At 48.9% G+C, this 23,976-nt stretch overlaps 1 protein-coding gene across 1 annotated transcript in view; it reads right to left on the reverse strand.

The window, feature by feature from the left end:
• Positions 1–18,292, reverse strand: part of FGF9 (fibroblast growth factor 9) — a 33,817-nt gene extending 15,525 nt beyond the window's left edge. The window contains exons 1-2 of the mRNA XM_086715217.1: positions 16,642–18,292; positions 7,815–7,918 (exon numbers count right to left, since the gene is read on the reverse strand). Coding sequence (XP_086571343.1) covers positions 7,815–7,918; positions 16,642–16,918 — 381 coding nt within the window. The 5' untranslated portion in view covers positions 16,919–18,292. The remainder of the gene's footprint in view (positions 1–7,814; positions 7,919–16,641) is intronic.
• Between the last annotated feature and the right edge of the window lie 5,684 nt (positions 18,293–23,976).

Raw genomic sequence — 23,976 nt, forward strand, 5'->3', positions numbered from 1 at the left:
TTCCAAAACCTGTAACATCTCCAGACCTATGCTCTGTGACTTTGGTCATTACTGACATGGGATGTTTTAAACATGTCTCAGTAGATCAGCAAATCAGTACAGCTATGCCGCTGAACAACAAACGCTAAAGTAAAATTAAATAAATAGAGACACATTTTTAAAATGATCTTCCACTAACTACTGGCCATCAGTATAGATGCTAAAGAAACAAACCAACCACAAAATAAAAACTAGGCTGCTAGAGAGAAAACAAAATTGTTCCAAAATCATATCTGCAAAGGAAATACTAAAATCCTCCTCTTAATACATGGTTAATTCTGGTAAAATTATTTTTTATTCACAAAAATGGATGGCCGCTCCTATGCATAGGTATCGAACAAAGTTTATTAATTCACCTACGTTCCAATCATAATTGTCTGTCACTCTCCACGTGACCTTGAGTAAACCACTAAGCCACTAAACTCTCACTCTCTCCACCCCTAATACAAGGACAGTGTATGAACTAAATCGAATAATGCAGGATACAATGCTCTTCTGAGGAGCCGCCCTCTTTGTCCTCAGAGAATTACTCCTTGATCCTTTGAAAACTGGCAGTGTGCACACACAGCAAAGGCAAGGCTCTATTACCCAAAACATCTGCTTAAAACCGCCTCCTTCCAGAGCATACCCGCTATCAGGGAGATTACAAAACAAATGACCCTTTTCATTTCCTTTATGTGAACTACATTCCTTGGAGACCTTCTACAGGACATGCCTGAACATCTACCATCAAAGTAAGCGGAACTGACAAACCACAGGGACAAATCGCGAAGTCTAGCGAGGCCTTGCCGTTTGGTATGGTTTCCCGTTCCATGCACACGCGAGTGTATTCGGCCTGTTCACAAGTTGCTCACAGGTGCCAATGCGGAATGCCTACTGGAGACAAGAAGGCCTCCATGAAGTTGCCTCTCAGGCCTGCCGCCGACCCTCCTTGTAGGACCTCACGCCTCCCGTGGTGTTTTCAAAGCTGGCGTGTGCAGACCCCTGGAGCACCAGGGCCTCATCTGCGGGACTGTGAGTTTTCTGCCAGAACGTCTTCACTTTGTCTTTTCATGTCGTGACGAAGCAAAGGGATCGTGGTGAGGCTATTCGAGACCCTCCGGAGGACCACCTGTAAGCACACGCTGCCACCCAAGGACATATCTGTGCTAAACAGCACTACCGAGTGATACCCCCACCATCAGGGCCAACAGGAAAAGAAAGGACAGACTGGGCACATCAGCAAAGACCAGATGACATCATGTGGCGTCCCAGTAATTGGAACAGGAAGACTCGGGGGGTGGCGGGGGGCAGCCGTCTTCCCAAGGTGCTCCAAGGTGTGCAGAGCTCCAAAGAGCACTAGGGCCACACTGACAGTGAAGCACCTCTTAGCCTACGGCAGGTGACATCTTCCATCACATCAACACAACTGTGCCCACATGGATTTTACCGGTCTTAGAGTTTCGTGTGAACTTTCACATTAATATGCTTTGCATTGGAACTGCCAGAGAAGTGTAAGAAGTTCACGTTGGTATGTATTCAAACGACATAGTAACAATAATTGAAATCAGTACGGGGTTCTAAGGATCTGAGATACTTTATTTTTTTCCTCGTAAAGAAGCTGATATATTCCTTCCTTTGGGGACAGGTGGATCTACGGGGTCTCTCGTCCTCCACCCCACACCATGGAAACACCTGGCAAGGGATAATTTTTGACTCACGTACCTCTGGCCAGTGGAGACAACTGCTTCGACTAATGTGTTTTTTTCTTAAGTTTGTGTGCGTAGGAAGCATGGTCAAAAATCCGTCACACCTTCTTACTACGTGGATTCATATAAACCAGGTCCCAACGTTGTCTCCGGAAACCTAACCACCAAAATCTTCTAGGAAACACACGTTTCATAAGCATCTCCATCAAGACGATGGTCGGGTTCCGAAGCACGGGTCTGAAGGCTGCAAGAGTCCCTCTGCCATCTACAAGGCCTGGGTCTCTCAATAAGGAAACACAGAACTCTGTAGGTTCTCTCTGTAGGCAACTACACACAAGGTAATGCCATCGACACACAGTGCTCAAGTGCAGCAAGGCTCTGCATGTGTGCAGGTCGTGACAGGCTGAGTAGTTGAGTCGACAAACACTGACCATATGCCAACTGCACATAACACGTACTGCTGGGCCCTCAAGAAACAGAAAGACGAGAAAGAGAATCTGACTCCTAGGAACTGAATCTAGTGGAAAAGACCAACAGGAATTAAAGTTCTGGACGGAATAAAGTAAATGTTACAGAAGGGATACAAACCTGAAATCTGCACATCATCCTTCTGCATCACGTTTACAGATTCTATGCTCTACTTTCCTCTATCGTTGCGATTTTAGGGACTGTGCTACTTTTTTTTTTTAATATTTATTTGTTTTTGAGAGAGAGAGAGACAGAGCATGAGCAGGGGAGAGAAAGAGAGGGGGCGGGGGGAGACACAGAATCCAAAACAGGCTCCAGGCTCCGAGGTGTCAGCACAGAGCCCGATGTGGGGCTCGCACCCACAAATTGTGAGATTATGACCTGAGCCAATGTCAGACGCTTAACTGACTGAGCCACCCGGGCGCCCCTACTGTGCTACCTTTTTTAATGAAATGGTAAAGTTTCTTTCATTAAATGCAAGCTTTTTTTTTTTTTTTTAAGATTTTATTTTTAAGTAACTCTGCACCCAACATGGGGCTCAAACTCACAACCCCAAGATCAAGAGTCTTCACATGCTCCTCTGACTGAGCCAGCCAGGCACCCCTAAATGCAAACTTCTTGAAAGAGATGAATTTTTTCCATGGCATTCTTTTTTAAAGACATATTTATTATAGTCAATTTTTCTTAATGATTAAAGAATCTTGATAATATTCAGATAAGTTAGATTAAGACTCTAAAAGTAACTATCTGAGCCTTACTTCTGGTCTCTTTGATAAGAACAAAAGTGACAAATGTAATACTCTAATACCGTAATCCTCTGGCCAAGCAAGTGTGCGTGCACGTGTGTGCGTGCGTGTGCGTGTGCGTGTGTGAGACCTGACACCTTCTCTATGACTCAGGCGGATACCCTAATCTTTACATTTGAAAGCTCATGTGCCCTAACTTGTCTGCTCTTCCTTTTCTGAGACTCCTATTCATGCCTCAGGATCCAGTTTCAATGTTATCACCCAGTTTCCCTGAGCAGTTATTATGCACTCTTTCGGACCCCCCCCCCAAGATATTTGTGCGTTTTTCTAATATAGTACATTTCACACGGCACTGAATGAGGATAAGTACCTTTCTCCTACCAGAGTCTGAGCTCTTTGCTGCGCTGTTATGCATTTAGCATAGAATTAGCTGTACTGCGCATATAAGCGTTTGTAAATGAATGAGCAAACAAAGGATTGACACATGGGTGAATTAACCCATGAATGCCAGAGTCAGACCCCAACCCAGAGTCAGAATTATTCAGGTCAGGTTGTCCTTAAATCATATCGTGATACACACTACCAATATCCTTTCTCCTACAGCCACGTTCTACAAGGATAGCAGAATCCCATGCATTTTTCTAAAGAAATATGACTCTGTTCACCTCTGGCCTTTGAGATACATTCCCAACATAAACTTGAAAACAAAAGAATTACATAGACGGAAAGAGACAAGTTACCCCAAAACACATTGTAAATTAATTTTTGCTGCATCTACACATTCATGTACTTTTCGTGAGGGGAAGTCTGCTATTTCCCCACATCTCCTCTTAGCCTTCTTTCATAGTAACACACAACCTCATTCAGGCAAAAAGTCTTTAAGCTACAATTTTTACTGTACCCTTGACCCCGTCAACCGCCCCCCCGGGCGCGGTGGAAAACCTGCGTGCCGCTGCACTACTGATCGCCAACTGTTGACTAGAAGCCTTACCTGCAACATAAGCAATTAACACACATTTTGGATACTAGATCCTTACAATAAAGTCAGCTAGCGAAAAGACAATGTGAAGAAAATGGTAAGGAGGAGAAAGTACATTTACAGTACTCTATTGTATTTATTAAATAAATAAATAAATAAACAAATAAAACCTGCCTATCAGAGGACCCGCACAGTTCAGACATGTGTTGTTCAAGGGTCAACTGTATTTAATAACAGAATCATTGCCAGTTTCCCTTCTTTCCTTCTCCCAGTCTCACCACAGTGAAATGTGATGTTTTGGTCACTCCCGATTTCCACTGCCACACCAGATATGGTAACCACAACCCCAATGGAAAACGTAATTCCCGGCCACGGAGGAGCCCTGATCTAATTTCCATTCCCCTCTCCTGCCTCAGGTACAGACCAAAGGGAAAACCATCTGGCTTCCCAGAAAGCTTTCGTCCCAGCTCTACACGCAAGGGACAAAAAGACCTCGCGGCACACACACTTTGTGTACGCAGAGAACATCACGCGTCAGGCAGATAAGACCCAAGAGTGAATCCCAACAAATCCAAACCACACATTCTTGAGATCCAGAGTAGGAAAAGACACTCCAGATAGCCAAGTCAAGCTGTTCGCTTCATAGACGAGGAGAACAAGAGCCCTTGCGAGTGGCAGAGACAGAATGAGAGCCCAAGTCTTCTGACTGCGACTGCCACACTCTTACCACCTTACCATCTTTTCCCAGCCTCAGCCATATCCGCCTTGGGCGGGACCCACCAGGGACGACATATCACAGTGCAGCTTAGTGTGGGAGTCGGAAGATGGGGGTTCTCCCTTCCAGCAGAGTCCTAAGTACACCTGACCACAGGGGCAGAGACACAGCGAGGGCCACACCCCTGTGTTTAACGAAGCAGCAAAATAAATCACAACGCTTAGTTCTTTTCAGCCCGACAAGTGTTTATCGAGCACCTACCTGCCACGTGCAGGTGCAGGCCAAGTGGAACCCTGAATGCTGTGCCAAAGAACACAGGCATTCGCCTTCAAAGGTAAGCATCTGATCTACGTGGACAGCTGACATTCATTTGCAAGTTCTGAAGGGCAATTCTCCCAGGAGTGTGGAGAATGGATTGGAGAGGGGAGAAGCTTGGTGTACAGAAGCCTCTGGAGACCGCTCTCCAGAAAGGAAATCACAGTATGCAAAAGCGTTCCCTTCCGTACTTTCCCCTGAGCAGTTCCCAAGCCTGCAGGCACTCTGTACACGAGAAACTGGGCATTCCCCAAGCACGGGGCGGTGGGGGGAGAGGAGGCCTTTCCTCGGACCCTCCCCTTCTAGCTGGGGTTCCACGACTGGGGTTGTCGGCCAGCTGTGTGGCTTTGTGGCCACATGGCGGCGGAGGTGGGACGTCTACTCCCAGCCACACACTCGGTGGGCTTCCCAGAAAACATGCCAAGAGGGGGTTCTCCAACTTTCTGCCACCTGGCCACCGTTTCGGAGAGTCCTGTCACTGATAATGACCGGGCCTACCTTCGGGGTACATTCTAGAGCCCGCATTCTGTCCACAGCCTGTGTTGCTGACGGGGCCTACAGAGGCAGGCAGCTGGAGGAGGGGAGAGACGAGCAAGAAGCCACTGAAAGAATCCAGACGGGGAGATGAGGCTCGGCTGGTCCACACACACAGAGGCCACTGTGCTGGACACAAAGTTCCACTGCTCTCCTTGTCAACCACGAAACTGCAGGGGCGTGCACGGTGGTCCATGGAGAGGGGAACAAACGTGGCCTCTATCTGAGTTTAGTCATTCGTCACAGCCTTTACAAATGTTTACCTTAATACGGGTTTTATAAATTATAACAATCTATATGAACTATATTTTATACAGAGAATCCTTAAGTAATTTAACATACACTGTTGAGACCCAGACTCGAAAAAAATTGTTTGGGTGGTGATATGTGATCAAAAAAGCCTAGAGACCATGGTGATAAACCAGTCCCTCCACCCACTAGATGTCAGACTGTGCCCTCCACACAAGAAGCGTTTTATTGAGTTCAACTGTGACCGACCTAATTAAATCCACACGATATACCTAAAAGTGGAAAAAAAAAAAATTTGAGGGGGTGACAAAGGAGAACATCATTTTATGTTTTAAAAGTTTAAAAGCTTCCTTATACCTTGTATCTTTGCACTTAAAAGTGCTGGCAAAGATAACTTAGGCAGTAAATAACTTGATCTAAACCACGAACGGTGTTTCAAAAGCTCAACCCAATCCTATGCTTAAAAAGAGACTTTAAAATCATCTATTTTCTCAAGGACATACTTCTTTTTAAAAGACTTAAACATCTAGCAAAATCAACCAATCTAGACTCAAATTTCACCAAGGCAGAAAAACCAATGTCACATCATTGAAAATGGTGTGTGCTATCTTCAAATGACACAGGACACTTACTGTCATCTGGGGATCTTGCGTCTGAAAGCATTCCAACCCCTGCATGTGTATGTGTGAGTACACACACATATTTTCTAATATGTGGACAAGAAAGGGGTATATCTAGACAACGTTCCTCTCCATTATGTATAAAGATGCCCTTCATTTCTGCCTCCCGTTCTCAGTTTCTTTTAATTTTCACCTTTTTGTGGATCTAATCAAACTTCTCCTATTGCCGATAACGTGGATTAAATTCTCATTTGGCCACCGATAATGGCAAGGAAAAACTAAAGGCTGGTTTCACTACAAGCGTTTTTTTGGCGAAAATTCAAGTTGGTATATAGTAACTAATAATCTATTATTCATACTCATACATTTAGCAAAAACAAAAAAAAATGCATTAAGTTCCTACTGTAAAGCATGCACTGTGTTTTAGAAACTGCTAGTACAGGGGCGCCTGGGTGGCGCAGTCGGTTAGGTGTCCGACTTCAGCCAGGTCACGATCTCGCGATCTCGCGGGATCTCGCGATCTCGCGGTCCGTGAGTTCGAGCCCCGCGTCGGGCTCTGGGCTGATGGCTCGGAGCCTGGAGCCTGTTTCCGATTCTGTGTCTCCCTCTCTCTCTCTGCCCCTCCCCCGTTCATGCTCTGTCTCTCTCTGTCCCAAAAATAAATAAATGTTGAAAAAAAAAAAAATTTTTAAAAAAAAAAAATAAATAAAAAAATAAAAAAATAAAAAAAAAAGAAACTGCTAGTACAAGTAAAGAGATAACAAAGATGTAAAGTCAGTCCCCTTCGCTCAAAGCAGAAGCAAGGACTTTGTCTCACTCACTGCCATCCCAGAGCGCCTAGAATACCACCTGGCACCTGCTAGGATACGATAAATACTTCTTCAGTGCCTCCTTCCGGGAGCTTACAACCCGGTAGAGATGGGAAGTGAGACCGGAAAAAAAAAAAAGAAACTTATGATACTTGCAGATAATTATAATATTTTTATATTCTTATTCACGTACAAGAATATCTGGCAATAATTTCCATCCCTCTCTTCCCTCTACATAATGAGAGTCTTATGGAGCTCAGAGAAAGGGTTTATACTCACTGCATGGCTGTCTGTTTCTAGTTTTAATTACACTGCTTTGCAAAGCTTAGGAGAAGATAATTTCAATTCATTTCAAAAATAACTCCCATTCAATACAAGAAGATGGGATTTTTCACGCTTGTGAATTTTTTATTTACTTGACAATGAAAATGGTTTGGCATATAAATAAAGCATTTTCTTAGAAACTTGGGTCTGGTGAAGGTCCAGGGCTGATATCTATAAATACAAACAGAATGGTTTTTCTCAAAAAGCAAGAACTTACGCTCTCCTTCCAAAGAGACTCAGCTTCATTTCTAGATATGTATCATCTACAGAAAATGCAGTTCCAATCAAATAAAGCATGAAGATCGGCAAAGTCTCTCCCAGTACTTACTGATCCATACAGCTCCCCCTTCTCATTCATCCCGAGGTAGAGTCCACTGTCCACGCCTCGAATGCTGACCAGGCCCACTGCTATACTGATAAATTCCAGAATGCCTAAGAGACAAATGGCAGAAGGCAGAAGACAGGTCAGAGCACAGAGCAATTCCTTAGTCTCAGCATCCCTAAGACTTTTTGAGAGGACACTGAGCCCAACTCCCAACTTGGATAATCTCACACTTATTGAAGAAGTGTCTTCTCTTGGGGCGCCTGGGTGGCTCGGTCAGTTAGGCGTCCGACTTCAGCTCAGGTCATGATCTCGCGGTTAGTGGGTTCAAGCCCCGCGTCAGGCTCTGTGCTGATGGCTCAGAGCTTGGAGTCTGCTTTGGATTCTGTGCCCCCTCTCTCTCTGTCCCTCCCCCGCTTGTAATTTCTCTCTCTCTCTCTCAAAATAAACATTTTTTAAAAAAAATTTAAGTGTCTTCTCTTAAAACCACTGCCTAAGAAAACTGATTTTTCAACTAAATTCCATCTTATAAAAATGATATAAAAGTACTTACTAACATGACACATAACAAAAAATTTTTTTAAAGCTAGTGTTTACAGATACCCTAAGAAGTGATATGACAGATAAATCAAAATACATCTTCAAATTAACCTTAGAAGAGTCTACTTTAAGAGAAAAACAACTTACTTCTAAATTCTTACTTCTTACTTCATAAATACGAAATTAAGTATTTGTGTATGGGCAGGTATTGGAAAATATTCTATTCAGAGATTGATCTTATGTCCCTTAAAATAAGAGTATGAGGTGCTAACCCAAAGTCAAGATTGGTTTATATAGAATATTATTCACCTTTTGATTGTATAACTTCATTGAGCTCCACCTGGAAAATTAAAATAGCCTACATACATCCCGAATATTTCTGCTTAAACGAAGTATTGATTTTTGCTGTACTTATCCAAGCCTCAAAGAACTAGTTAAACAATTAAGATAACATAATATTCTGAGGGGAAAATGCTAACATCAAAAATGCTCTTGAATGAAAATGGGTATGAAGGACTATATCCCCAAATCAAACCAACATCATGATCTTTTCTCCCCCATCTTTCCCCGTGCTTACCTCACTAAGAATAACAACACCTAAGCTGGGCATCAATCCAGAATTTTATGGCCATACAACAGCAACTTTAATTTCTCTAACTATATTGTTGTTTTAAGATGATTACCCAACTGTATATCTGGGACAATGCTAGTATTTCTTGTGCTTAGCCATTCACTCACTTTTGTTATAAAAGGATATCCTCTGTGTAGACCTTGAGTTAACACATACCAAATATTGAATTCTTGTTTTAAAAATATCTTCAAATATTGAAAAATTCACTTACAGTTGAGAGTTTAGCAAAACACTAAGGATAACAGTCTGCTATAGTCAGTCTCCTGTGACTAATAAAAAAGCACTTATGTGGATTTTGAAACAATTAATTTTGCAACTCTCACAAAATAGACTGTGCTGCAAAATCCAAAGAAGACGTGCGCTACATAAATCTCATAAAGCAAAGGGTTCCAAGGTGATACAACAAAGAAGAGAGATTTCTTGTAAAGGGGGATTCTTAATTCTTTTATAAGCACAAAATGTAACCAATATCGTGTGTCTGCATTTTATAGGATATCTATCTGAACATGCAAAACTATTTATTTTCATAAAATGTGAAGCAGTGCATGGAAAAAGATATAAAGAAATTACAAATTACACTTCGGATCTGATCATCTGAGACTCTACGTCGGAAGGTGCGTCCAAAGGAGCTAGTGTACGAGGAGCCTTTCCCACCTCACGGAGCAAAGGCAAAGGTCAGTAAGGAGATACTTCCACGAGATTCCCTTCGCACGAGGTGCACTCCCTGATTGACGCAATTCTTTCCTTTCATTGTACTATTCCAATTCTTATGATTAAAAACTCATCTCAGTTATGGCATTTTACTACTATTGGGAGTCATGTGCATAACCTCTTCTTGGCTACCTGAAAACAACCACAATATAGGTCACAGTGATCCCGAAATGAGTGTAAGGAATTTGCCAGTGTCCAATTTTCACCATGAAACGAAAGACAGGAAGCATTTTGCCCCCGTTGGGGTCTGATCAATTTACTACGCCCTATCAATGGGGAAGGCTTTAATCCCAAGACTAAAAGACACTCGCATCTTCTCACAGGGTATGTGAGGATCTCTGTGTTTTCCCTAAACAGGAGGCAGCTCTGGGAACGAGTCATGAATATTCATCATCGTTGCCCGTCAGGCCCAAAAGCAACAGGGTGGGTGGGTGTGATCTTACAAAACCGCTCCACTAGCTTGCCTGCAGAACATGGAGAACACTCTCGATACGGAAAACGACGACAATCAAGATAGCTTGGACACTGGAACATTTAGTCAGTGCCAGTGGGGCCTTCCACTCAGTGCTCACAACAACCCTAGACATTACGTTTTAATCTTCAGCTCACAAATGGGGACACTGAGGCGTTAGGATGTTAAATAATTTGCCCCCCGCAATCGGACACCGAAGCCCATATGCTTGTTGATGATGCACGTCTTACCACTGTTTTTACCTTTTTTTTTTTTTTTCATGTAGCCATGATTTCTGTACCATATTGATAGAGTCATTCCCTTACTGGTGACTAGAAGTCATTACCTAGATGAGACTCCACCACAGTGGGCATCTCCTATGTATGTAGACTATTTACCCAAAGTGTTTACGTGCGCAAAGTTCAAGTCTGTTAAAGGCCTGACGGACTGAAATTATTATATATTCTGGAAATGAAAGTATTAAGATATCTACCTTGTTTCTTTTTCTGGCATCAACAAGATAGCTGTAATTCATTTATACTGACTTATCCAATCAACAAACTATTATTGAGTGACTATCGTAAGCCAAGAACTGTGCCGTGTATTGAATATATAAAGATAAATAAGCCATGGCGTAGGCCTATATCCTCAGAGCTTAGCATCTAGTGGAAGGAGAGACAAATGAGTAGATAAATACAACAACAATGTGGGAAAGGCAGTGAGAAGAAGACGTTTAGGGTGTGGTCGGTGTCCAAGGAAGAGTAGCTCACTCAGGTTTGGGCAGGGAAGTCAGAGGGGGCCTCCGGAAAGAAATAATTCCTGAGACAAGTTTCCGAGGTGAGAAGAAACTACCTATGTAGTTACCCCAGGTGGAAAGGATTTGATCATCTGAAACCACCATCCTTGAAAAATAGAGACCTCAAAAGAAAGGCACGGCTTTTCATGAGGTCATCTCAATGATCCAAGGGCAAGCAGAACACCTGAATGCCTGAGTCACAGCATCCCCGCCCCCCCCCCCCCCCCCCCCCCGCCCCACCAGAGCACCAACAGCATAAGGTCAGAAAGACCCGGCAATGGGGCAACAAGATCCCCTCGGCCCACATTGGAATCCTTATCATTCCTGGAACCATCTTGTCCACAGTGAACTCCATAACCTACACCGAGTCAACCAATGTCTCTCTGGGCCTGAGACAAGCAAGGGCTTCCAACAATTCTCACTTGAGGGCAGCCCCCACCCCTTTTTTTGCACGAGCGTGCGGCATAGAGGGGTGCTGGATCAATACAACCCAGGAGAAGGCTTCCGTGTAGAAACCCTTAAATGTTTAATGAGCAACAGGAGAGGGAGGGCAAGAAGGGAAGAGCCAGGAAGAGGAGAAAGAAAACAGGAAGCGAGAGAGGGGGAGGGAACGGTGGGATTGTTGCCGAACATCTAAATGTACGCCCTCACACGGGGGCCGCAGGGGGCCGTCCCTTCTCTTAGGCAGGCACAACCAAGGCATCCTCAGCTCAGAAGGGCCCCAGTAATGGGTGGCGGTGGAGTGACATGGGAAGCACAGGGTCAGCGGCTAGTGGCATCTGACTGTTATTCTCTTTCACAGCAGCCAACAGTTCCTTTGAGGATGTGCTCACTGGGCCCAAGGGGGTCTCATGGGGTCTGAGGTCATCTCTGGTCCACAGGAGGCTGGGACAGCTCCCGAGACCACTTTAGGAAAATGACCACACCAGACCTTTGCTCCAGACTTACTAGATATTAGTGGTCAGCCCAGAGCTCTGTTCAAATGGGCCGCGAACCCGAAGCTGGCCCGGCTCCCAAAAGCCCCTCTGTATCGGGGCCTCATGTCCAAGGCCATAATAAGGCCAGCCATGGCAAGTGGAAGGGCGGGCACATGTTCCACTGTGGCCCGTGTTAAACAACCCTCTGGGCTAAAAGCCCCCAACACTTAACAGAGCTGCATTCTTTAGAGGACAAGAATGTATGCGGACTGTGGAGAGAAGCAAGACAGGAGGCTTTCGAAAATAGATTAGCACCCCTCCCTCCGGAGCTCCCTCCTCACCCAGAGAATCCCACACCCGGGCTGCCAAATCAGTCATCTCCAAGCCTGGGACGGAGTAAAGCGGAGTCTGTGGCAGTCTGAGCACATCTCAGAGTTTCCTTAGGAAATGACGAAGTGGGAGTTATAACTCCCAATTTTTCAAGAATCTGAACCAATCCGGAAAATAACACCTTAAACAGGCAGTCTTTCTCAGAGCAGCCCCAGGTCGGATGCGCATCTGGAGGGCTGATGAAGTCTGGCCTTTCGAGCCAACACTCCAGCCCGAAGGGCGCAGCGGCAGAGAAGCACGCCATCTTTCCACGAAGTCAGGGGGTCGGTCCACTCGGGCTTCCTTGTGCCAAATCAAATAGCGGAAAAGGACCAGCGCTCACTTTTTTATTATTCTGCATTACCTTTTCCTCAATCGATTTTCTGCTCACTTTTTTTTCCCCGTCTAGCAAGTGCTTTAAAGACAAAAACTATGCATGAAGTGAAACATCCCGCCCCGCCCCCAGCCTACTACCCAGAGAGATGCAACACCTTGTGCCAGTTCTCCTGGCTCAGCCTTATCTGCATCCCACCCCCCCCCCCCCAAGAAAACACAAAGGGCTTTCTCAAGGTCCCACCTAAGTTGTCACTGCCGCAGCTCCCGCTGGGACGACGGTAAGATGCCCCCGCCCCCACGTCCCCTGCACTGCTGCTGTGTCACCGCGAAGCCTGCCAGCAGCTGCAGTCACCTGCGGCCGCATGGGGGGTGGCAAAAATCATTCCTCCGGCCCGTCTCCGGCCGCCAGCTCATTGCACGCAGAAATGCACCTTATATTTTTCATCGAAGTGTAAACCACCCCCACCCCCTACCTACAGCTACTCCTTTCTAAAGAATCGGGACAGAAACCGAGGGTCTTGAGGACTGAGTCCCCTGCAGGGAGCTGGGCCGAGGAGAGGGAGGCAGCGGACCGGGAAGGGAGGAGGCCGGCCAGCGCGGCTGCGGCGGGGAGCGAGCGGGAGCGCCAGGTGTGGCGGGCCGCTGCAGCCCCTCCGCCCCCTCCCCGGGCCGCGCGCTCCCCCGCCCTGCCCGCCGGGTCCTAGCGCCGCGGAGCCCGGCCCTGCTTCCGGGCGGGGCTGGGAACGCAAGGGTAGGAGGCTCCCGGCACTCGCTCGGCGCTGCAGAGGTTGCTAATATTGGGACCTGCCGCAGCGGTAGCGGCGGGAGACCGCGGCACTGCTGTCACCCCGGGGGCCGCTTCTCCCGGCAAGCGGATGAAAGACTTAAATAACCCTCCTGCCTCACCCTCCTTCCCCACCCCCACTGCGCACAGCCACCCACTCGGCTCCATCCAAACGGGGGTGAGTGGCACAGCGGAGCGCCGGGCGCGCCCTTCCCCCCGCGGCCGGCTCCCGGCCGACCCTCGAGCTCGCAGATCCGAGCCCCTTCTCCCCCCGCCCCCCAACGCGGGCCGGGGCTGACCTCCCCTCCTCTCCTCCTCCCCGCACTGCCCCTACCAACCCGGCCAACAGTGCCAAGCGAGTCTAAGGAGTAGAGATGTCACTTCCTTGGCGACACCTTTCTCCAACCTCCAGGATTGGGGGGTGGGGTGGGGGTGGGGGGTGACGACTTCCAGTTATTTTTTGTTCTATGGTCTCTAGTCAGCTGCTGTAGCAGCGGTCCTCGTCCGATGACCCCAGAACTCGCTTTTGGGGTTCTCTCCACCCTCGCGGTCCCCACGATTCAACCCTTGCATCCTCACTCTCCCCGGTGGCAGTTACTAGATTTCTAATGACTCACTCGACTGCGTTTAGCAAACGTCCTACCCTAAAGGTGACTGCATTAAAAAAAGAAAGAAAGAAAAAGAAAAAGGCTATGGGGGGGGGGGGGGGACGTGGAGGAACCCCAAGTGGAACAGACCATAATCTGTCCACGCCGGGGCCCAGTCGGGCTGCGCCGGGGTTCCGAGGCGCTCTCGCCAAGGCAGGGCTCGGGTAATTCACACAATGAAACTACCCTCGCTCCGCATTGGTGCCCCGCCGCGCTCCCCCGGGCCCGGAGGCCAGGGCCCAAACCGGGGCGCCGAGACGCAGGCCCGCGGGCCGCGAGCTCCGCTCCCGGAACGCCGTTAACAATAGCTCACCGCCCCCTCCACCCGCCTCCGCGGCCCTTTGTCCCCCCCCCCCCCACCCCTTCCCCTGCGGCTCCGGCCGGCAGGGCCGGGGTCCTCGACCCACCTCCCAGGCACCGCTGAGCCATCGATTCTCCGAGACCCGGCTGCGTGCTTCAGATGAGGGGGATGGGTCCGAGACGGCACGGGGGAGGCCAGGGGTACGACCTCCAGCCTGTCCTCAGTCCCCGCCACCAGCTCTCCCGCCGCGGTGCGCGCCTCCGGCGGTTCCCACACCGCGAACACCCGCGCTGCCCGGGGCGGCGGCTGTCAGCCTCGCTGGACCCACACTCACACACAAAGAGAAAGCGAAGGCACTAAACTTGGGCCAAAAAAAATCTCATTCCCTAAACACTACCAGAAGCGTGTCGGCCCCTGCCCGTCGCCCCCGGACGCAAGGAGTCCCTGCAGCACCGAAGGGCGCACTCCAGCCCGGTAGAAAGGGGGACGGAAACGGAGCGTGTTTAGGACCGCGCGGAGCTGGCCGGGCGGCCGCCGAGAGCGCCGGGGGGCCCGGGCTGCCGACTCGGCACCTGCCGGCCGGGAGCGCGGGAGGACTGGGGCTCCAGCCGCCCCGCGCACCTAGGCCGCCCGCCCACGCCGCCGGCCAACCGCCGGCGCGGTGCAGACGTCCAGCGGGGGGCCGCTGCGGCTGGGCGCACATTCGCTCCCCCACCCACGGTCGCCCACCGTGGCCTGTTGTTCGGGTACCGAGCGCTAGGCACGGTAGCAGCCCTTAAAGTGGCCAGACAGAACAGCACTTTTAGTAAAGTTTAGTCTACGCTTTGCAACAACCAAAGCTGCGTTCACTTCGGGGGGCGGGGGGGGGGGGGGAGGGGAGGGGCAGTTATATTTCAACTGAATAATTGCGAAGCAAAGACCTACAGCTTTGCCTTTTCCTTTCCTTTTTTTAAGCAGAGAGGGGAGACTGTCAGAAATATTTACACTAGTAGGTTCAGCTTGGGGCTTAGGCTTGGCGGTGAGCAAAAGGAGAAAATCTTGGGCCTCGTGGATCTGGGACCATCCCCATCCCAGGCCTGAGTCGTCCTCACCTTCTGGCATCCTCTACAGCCCCACGAATCTGAACAGATAGTTTAGGCTGCGTTCAACATCTGGCATTAAAGCATGAGAAAGAAAAATCACCACAGGACTTTGTTTTTTACGACCTAGTTTAAGTGTTGTCAGGTGGGTTCACTGAGAAGTTAACTCCTTCCAACAGTCTGGTTGCCCAACTGGAGCTTGCTTGCTTTGTAGTGAGTAAGGAAAACACCCGAGAGTCTCCCCATCGGTATTGTGCTCGCTGACACTGTGCCGCTGGGCTCAGGGTGGCCCCGCAGGCACGTGCGTGCAGGCATTAAAGGGAGCAGAGTCACCAGCACCCGGGTCTGCAGCCCTCAGTGCTGAGTCACAAGTACCCTCCTTGGGAAATGAAATCCTCGGAATGTCCTTTAAAATTAGCTCGCAGCTTTTGCACGCGCGCGCGCGCGCGCGCGCACACACACACACACACACACACACACACACCAGGGAACCACCCAGGAAAGCCACACAGGGCTGCACACTGTACAAATACAGAGCATAGGTAATAACTAGATAGCTGTAAAGACAAACGCCCCCGGTGAGCGTTCGACCCCTTCCCGAGTCATTTTCCCCCAGCGCTCTGCCTCTGCTGCTCTCGGAGTCTAAAATATGACTTTAGTCCTCCCAGCAGAACAATCAGTCAGCAACCTTCGCCTACGGGGTTTTCAGACCCTCGCGGTGGGAATAAACAATACGCTTAATTTACAATTCAAGCAGTGTACTTATTAGAAGAAAAAGAGGGGGAGCAAAAACTTCATTGGGGCACAAGATAATAACCACTGCCTTCGGCAAAATGCATTTTCAAGTTCTCAGTAGTTAATGATTAAAGCTTTAAACTCGCGGAATCAGTCCATTCAAAAGAAACTTCCTAAACCCGATCTTCCCGTGTATCTGATGCAAAAGAACTAGAGACTTGTGTTATATTTATAAATCATGCCCTCCTTTCAAAAAAAAAAGTGGGGGGGCCTTTCAATGTAGAGTTGCATCAGTGCCAGCAGCGGATCTGCAATTCCGGAGGCTTTTTCTTTTTTTTTTTTTTTTTCTTTTCTTTTCTTTCTTTCTCTTTTTTCTTTTCCTTTTTCTTTTTTTTTTTTTTTTAAGCTGGCAAGACAGAAACAGAGGCAGAGGGAGAGACCCCTTCCTGCATACCCCCGCCCGGCCACCACCTTCTTGGTAGTTATAACCCGAACATGGCATCGCACGGACATTAAAGGGTTAATGGTATACCTACCAAATCGGCTGTGGTCTTTCCTGGTTCCCTGGATAGTACCATTGGGGAAGATTTCTAAGTGAAATCCAGTCCTGCAGTATAGCTGCCTCCGCCTGAGAATCCCCTTTAAATGATCCAGGTCCGTGACTGCGGGTCCCCTGGGAAGCCCCCCTGCTTCGGACTGACCCAGGTGGTCACTTAACAAAACCGGACTGTCCACCGGCAACACGGGCACATTCCCAAATGGTACCGCATCCTGCACACCGAAATAGTTCCCAACTTCACCTAAGGGAGCCATCAGAGGACTCGGCTTTTGGAGCACAGCAATAAACAATAATGACGGTATGAACCCAGAAGATATTAGGCGAGGTATATCCAACTCCCCTCCCTTACTGCAGTTGCGGAGAGAGAAAAAAAAAAAAAGGTTCTTTTCTTCAATCCATTAAATGCATAAATAAAAGTAATCTGCTGTTTCACTGGCACAGGTTCAAGGTCAAACCACTGATAGTCTAAGAAACCACCACTTTATACTCACACACTGACATATTGATAAACATATCTATGTATCTCTATGGATAGATCCCCAGCTCTTAGCAGGCAGGAAGGTCTTCATCCCATCCGACCGTAATAAGGAAAAAAAATCCGTAGTTTCTCCATTTGGTTTGAGATCGGAATGACCATAGCAACTTAAATGCCTAGGCGTTATTATAAGGATTTTTAAGATGCACGGGCTACGTCAGAATTTACGGATCCCGACTCCAGGAAGGCATGCGCTGTTTTTACTCTAACCGACTCTGCAGACATCAGCATGAATCCTTCAAGGGGAAAAAAAAAAAAAAATCTCACGTTGACGGCGGCGACAAAATCTCCCCTCCCGGTCCCCCCTCTAAAAAAAAAAAAAAAAAAAAATTATTGTTATTTAAAAAAACAAAAAGCAGAAAAAAACTTTAGGCGTCCAAAGCTAGTATCCAGAATTCTCCGGAGGCTCAGCAGATGTCCATTGGCTTAGAACGGGTGGCGAGCGGCGAGCGAGCGGAGCCGCGACCGGGAGCTCGCGTGCCGCCCTGGCTGCCGCGAACAGGTGTTGCCGCGCCGGCTCGCGGAGCGTTGTAGCCGGGCGGAGCGCTCCTCCTGCGCAGCCCCCGCCGGCGCGCAGAGTGGCGCAGGCAGCGGCATTGGGCTGGGTTTAAGGTAGCGCCGCGGCCGCCCGGGCTCCCCGCGGTCCTAGCGCCCGCCCGCACGGCCCGCGCGGCTCTGCCGCAGGCCCGGCGCAGCGTGCCAGAGCGCGGGACTTCCCGGGAGACGGCCGAGGAGTCCTCGCCGTACAAAGGAGGATGCACCGAGGGAGGCGGGAGGCGGGAGGCGGAAACGCCGCGTCTCCTGCTGAATCGAGGCTGGCAACCTAAAATCTGGCTGGAGACACCGACGGAGGTTCAGACTGCCATCGGGAAACGGGTTTTCGCGTGGACTCTGCAGTGTTGCCTTGCATTATAAAATAAAACTTAGTTGAAAGAGTTGGAGGGAAGTGGGGGGGATTCGGTGAGCTCGAATGGAAAGGGCAGTTTCTCTTTCATTCTTAATGCCAGACACACAGAGGCGCAAACCGTGCTGCAGGTAAGCCGGATGGATGTGGACCCAGCTTCTCTCTCTCCCTGTCTTTTTCCTCTCCGTCTCTCGGTCTCTCTCTCCCTCTCCCTACCCCCCCTACCCCCCCCCCCCCCAACACACACACAGGCGAGGCAGATGTGCCCACCGTTCTGTGCGGGGCTTTCTGACGGCATCGGTTTCTACACACCCGGCTATGTTTAGGTCCAGCCTGGCAGCCCGGATCCGGGAGACCGCGGTGCAGCCGGCAGCGGGGGCGCCAGAGAACCGCCTCGGCCCCCGAGTTCCACTAGCGCGCGCATCTTCGGAGGGTCGGGGCGGAGGCGAGCGCGCCAGTGGACTCCCTCTTTGCCCCCAGCCACGCTGTTTAGGGCGAGCCGTGCCGCCCTGGCGGTTGCGGCCCGACCGAGGAGTTCCGGGGTCTCCCCCACGGTCGGAAGCCAGCCGCGGAGTCGGGGGAGCGCGCGGGAGGCGCGTGGGGGGCGCCCTGGGGCCCGCAGCCGCTCCTTCCTGCCCTGCCTCGCGGGGCCCCAAGCGCAAGCCCGAGCCCCGGAGCCCGGTCTCGGCTTCCTGTCCGCGGCCAGCGGCCTCCGCGCCCGGCCACGGGCCGGGACAAAGAAAGAAATCGCCACCCCGGGCCTCGGGGGGCCCCCGCCGAGCCAGGCCGGCCCCGGAGCCCGGCGGCGGCGCGCTCGGAGCCCGGGACAGCCGGCCGGCGCCGGGACCCCCCGCGCCGCCCCCCGCCCCCCGCGCGCGCACACCTTCGCCCCGCAGTCCGCCCGCCGGCCCCTCACCCCGCCGCTCCCCTTTGTTCACATTGTCTCAGAAATGGCCCGGCTCTCGGGTCAAGATGGTGAAAGTTGCCGGGACTTGAGCACGGCTCTAGTCCGCGGGACGTGCGAGTGAGGCGCGGGGTGGGAGCGGGGACTGGACCCCTGCGCCGGGAAAGGGAGGCAGCCTCTTTATGGGGGCGCGGGGTTGGGAGGGGGGGGGATCCGCCCCAGGAGTCGGCGAGAGGCCGGAGGTGAGGCCCTGGGGCTGGCCCTGCTCGGGACGAGAGGGTTTCGCCGGAAGATGAGAGGGAGTCGTGAATTGGCAGATTTCTCGGGTGCGGGAGTTGCCGGCGACCCGGAGCGACCTTCCGCCGCCCCCGGGGCGGAAGGCGTGCTCCGGCCCGGCCCCGGCGGAGAGGAGGGCGAGGAGCGAGGGGGTCCTCCCTCCTGGCCATTCCCACACCCCTTTGCCGCAGTCCCAGGTCATTGGGTGTCCGCGGGCTGACTCCGTGCGTCGTGCTTACGTGTTTAGGAAGCACCAGAGCCCTGCCCCGCGGCATTGACGGCGGTCACGTCGACGGTGGGCTTTCACGGTAACTGCTCAAGAAGCCGGGGAGGAAGTGTCACTTCTCATAAACCACCCGAGTGGCCGGCATCCAGCACGGAGGCAGCCAGCAGCGCCGGCTCACGCGGGGCCGTCCCTGGGCCGCGCGGGCCCCGTGTGCCGGGTGGGTTACTTTGCCAGCAGAAGCTGATGAAGGGAGACAGGCGGGAGGGGGCGGGGGGAGAGGGGGCCAGACGCTCGGTGAGGGAGGCCATGAGCAGCACGTGGACGCTTCCACTGAAGACCGGCCTGGGACAGTTTCCGCCAGCTGTCCCCAACCACATTCTTTCGGTCCGAGTTTAGATGGTGAGCCAATGAGCAAAGACCATTTCCGCTTCCGAATCCTGCAGCCTCGTGACTGTCACTTTAAAAAGGATGCGGCGGTGGGAGCCGGGGCTAAGTAGCTGACGGAGCGCTTCCCCGCCGAGGAGCAGCGTGCTCCCGGCGTCGCTCCGCTACTGCAGCGGACGAACCCACACTTCATCTGCACACCGAACTCGAGCCGCAGGAAGCCTCCGCCCCTTCCTTGCGCCGTCAACGTGCGGGTCAAGGTGCCTTCCCCTCTGTTTGGTCCTGCTTTCCTATTACAGTTAAGGCGATCATCCCTTCCCTTCCGTGGGTCGCGGCCCATTTTCGCCAGAACCCACTCCACCGGCCGTGTCTGGCCGACTTCCTCACGATTCCCCTCCAGCTGCGCCACGGTCATGAGCTCCTGGGTCCACGCCTGTGTGCGTAGGTTTTATAAGTATTTTTCAATTGGTACATAGATGCCCAACTCCAAGAGGAATGAGGCCTTGCTTTCCACACACGTGGTGTAATTGGCTTAATAACACCTGCCTTGGAAGACTGTTGTTAGGAATAAAAGCAAAAATGCATATAAAACAGGCAGCAAACAATAGACACTTAAGGGCTATCATTAGGCTAGTCCTAATGTCCTTCCCCCCACATTTCTGCCCATGAGATATGCAGCAAATACTATCATCGATTCCCATCGCAGTGCTCTCTCAGGCTGTCTCTTCTCAGAATATTTTAATCCCTCTGGTTTTCTCTTCATCCGTCTCTTCTGCTGATCATTTAGTGCTTAGACCCCGATGGGAATAAATGATGAGGTAAGTGAAGAGAGCCGAGAAGAGAAATGAGCACTAAGACAGGGGGCAGCAGATCTGGAAACAGCTTCCCCAACCCTCCCTGCCCCACCGAGATCTGCTCCCCGTGATTGCTGATACCCCTTTCATGGGCCCGGGGTGAGTTTATGACACATGGATGTAAACGATGGCCTGTAAGGTGTAATAAAGTCCCTACAAATTTCAGGTGGCCGCTGGAAAAAGCGCTCTGCCCACCTCTACTGCTTTCTTCATTAACACATGTCCCCTCCTCCTGACTTCCTTGGACCCCCAAACGCACATCACCATGGAATGCTTTCATTCCCTTCCTACAATAAAGGCGTAACTGGGCCTCCACCCTCCCATCTCCATTTCCCCCACTCTCCCCACCTCCTCTACAGCCCTTCAGTCAAGGGCTCCGGTTTGGAAATTGTGAGGAGTGTGGACTGGAGAGGAGTGTGTGGGAAGGTTGAAGTCAGTTCCTATTCTGACCCTGGTGGACCACAGGTAAGCTTCAACGGTAAGAGGACAGAACTATTGGAGCCAACATTTATTGGCTGCTTGCTGTGTTCCACACTACTAAGTGCTTTTGTGTTTTACCCTTTTAACTTTCAAAATCGCCGTATGAGATAGGTACTCTTATCCCATTTTACACATGAAAAAACGGACTTCTAAAGATTAAGTAACATGCCTATTGCCACAGTGCTAACAAGTGATGGTGCCAAGTATATGACCCTCTAGTATAATAAGCATATACGAGCATATACTATATGCATACTATACTGTGCATATAATAAGCATATACTAGCATAGCCATATATGCACATATATACATATATTATAAATTTTTATAAATGGCATGTTTGCATTAAATAAATATAAATATAAAAAAAATTTACACAGAAGTAAATTGCTTAGATGTATTCAAGAACAACTAGTTAAAAGACATAATGAAGGAATAAAGGCCATAGTTACAATACGGGGGGAACAAGAAAGATAAATTTCTGGGAATACAATTAACAAAAATGTGCAAGGTCTGCATGAAGAAACACATTTAAAGCTCTCTAGGGACACAAACGAAGAACTAAACAAATAGAAAGGCAGGTAGTGTTCTCAGATTGAAAAAACTCAATTTCATAAATACATAATCATTCCTAAATTAATCTAAAAACTTAACATGAACACACACAAAAAAAAACCAATGTTTTTTAATTAGAAACTCGGATGCTAAAGTTAATATAGAAAATTCATTTTAAATTGACCAAAAAAATGTTTGAAATTGACAAGAAAAATGAGAAGGTAACTAGCCATACAATATTTTTAAATATTTTAAAGCTATAACACTCAAAACAGAGAGTAGTGTTGTCATATAGATAAAGCAATGACACCGAATAGAAATCACAGAAATAGACCTGAATACATAGGATAATTTAATACATGATAAGCAATCAGGGGAGGTGGGGAATGAACTATTGAGCAAATGGTTTTGAAACAACTGAATAGACAGCTGGGAAAAAATAAGTAATATCTATTCCTCACACTTTACGTGAGGATAAAACCTAAATGGAGCAAATATTTCAATATTAAAAAATAAAACCATAACAAATAGTAAAAGAAACAATGGAAGAATTCCTTCATAATCTCAGTAGTGAAGTTCTTACTAATTGTATCACAGAATCCAAATGCCCGAAAGGGAATAATGACAAATTCTACCACAGACAAAACATTGTTTGACTGCATGGAGGGAAAACACAAATTCAGAAGATAAATGGCAAAATGGAAAAAATGTCCATCTCATATCAAGATAAAGAACTCATTTCCCTAATATATAAAGAGCTCCTATAAATCAATAAGAAAAATATGACTTCTGTTTTCTAGTCTGACATGTAAAGACGGGGAAGGCATCATTCCCTCCAGCCCCCTCTAGCCCTCACTGTGGGGAAAAGGAAATACCCAGTTCGGGATTCCTAAAAGACTGAGACCTAGTCATAGGACTAGAGAACACTTCCCCTGCCTCTACATCTTTCCACGACACCCAGAGGGCTCCAGCATAATACAGGGATTATTAGAGCTACAAGAACGGCAAGACTCAGACCTTATTTAGGAAGCCTCCCAGATAAAACAAGGGAGATGAAAAAGACACCGGAAGAAATTTTAGTCCCTGACCCCACAGCAACTGCAAACAGTAAAAACAGCCTAACTCTTGGCCAGACAAATATAAAATCTCACACAAAAGCCTTGTCTACCTAAGTAATTTTTACCCAATACATCATATCCAGCTTTCCACAAAAAGGTTAAAAGGTTAAAAAAAAAAAAAAAGCACAGTGTACAAAGACAAAGTAAGAGTTAGAAGTTTTGGAATTATCACACCAGGAATTGGAAACAACCATCACTAGGGGCACCTGGTGGTTCAGTCAGTTAAGCATCCGTCCTTGGCTCAAGTCATGATCTTCACAGGTTCGTGGGTTTGAGCCCCACACTGGCCTCTGTGCTGACAGCTCAGAGCCTGGAGCCTGCTTTGGATTCTGTGTCTCCCTCTCTCTCTGCCCCTCCCTCGCTTGTGCTCTGTCTCTCACAAATAAACGTTACAAATTTTTTTGAAAAAAACATCATTAATAGGTTAAGGTCTCTAATGGAAAAAGTGGATAACATGCAAGAACCAATAGGTGATGAAAGCAGAAAAGAGAAAGGTAAAGGGGAGAATCTACGGGAAGTGCGAGAAATCCGAAACACTGCAACACAAATGAAGAAGGCCTTTGATGGGTTCAGCAGGGCACTGAACACAGTCGAGGAAGGAACCAGTGAGCTCAGAAAATATGTCAATAGCAACTCCTCAAATTGAAACGCGGAGATAAAAGAAAGAAAACAATGGAACAGAATATCCAGGAACTGTGGGAAAACGACAAAGGAAGTATCACACATGTAATTGGAATACTAGAAGGAGAAAAAAGAGAGAAACACAGAAGAAATATTTGAAGAGATAACATTTCAGAAATTTCCAAACTTAATGACAGACTCTAAGCCACAGATCTAGGAAGGTCGGAGAACAGTAAGTAGGACAAACCCAAAAAAATGTACAGTGTACCTCACGCTCAACATATATCCATGTCTACAGTGTAGACAAAGACAAAGAGAAAATCTTGAAAAAGACTAGAGGGGGGGCAGGGAATCCTCCCTATAGAGGAACAAAGAAAAGAATCACATTGGACTTTTCTTCAGAAACCATGCAAGCAAGAGGAGAGTGGAATGACATATTTAAAGTGTTGGGGGG

The sequence above is a fragment of the Puma concolor genome, chromosome A1, assembly GCF_028749965.1.
Source record: "Puma concolor isolate L17-30 chromosome A1, mPumCon1.1.hap2, whole genome shotgun sequence".
Taxonomy (NCBI): domain Eukaryota; kingdom Metazoa; phylum Chordata; class Mammalia; order Carnivora; family Felidae; genus Puma; species Puma concolor.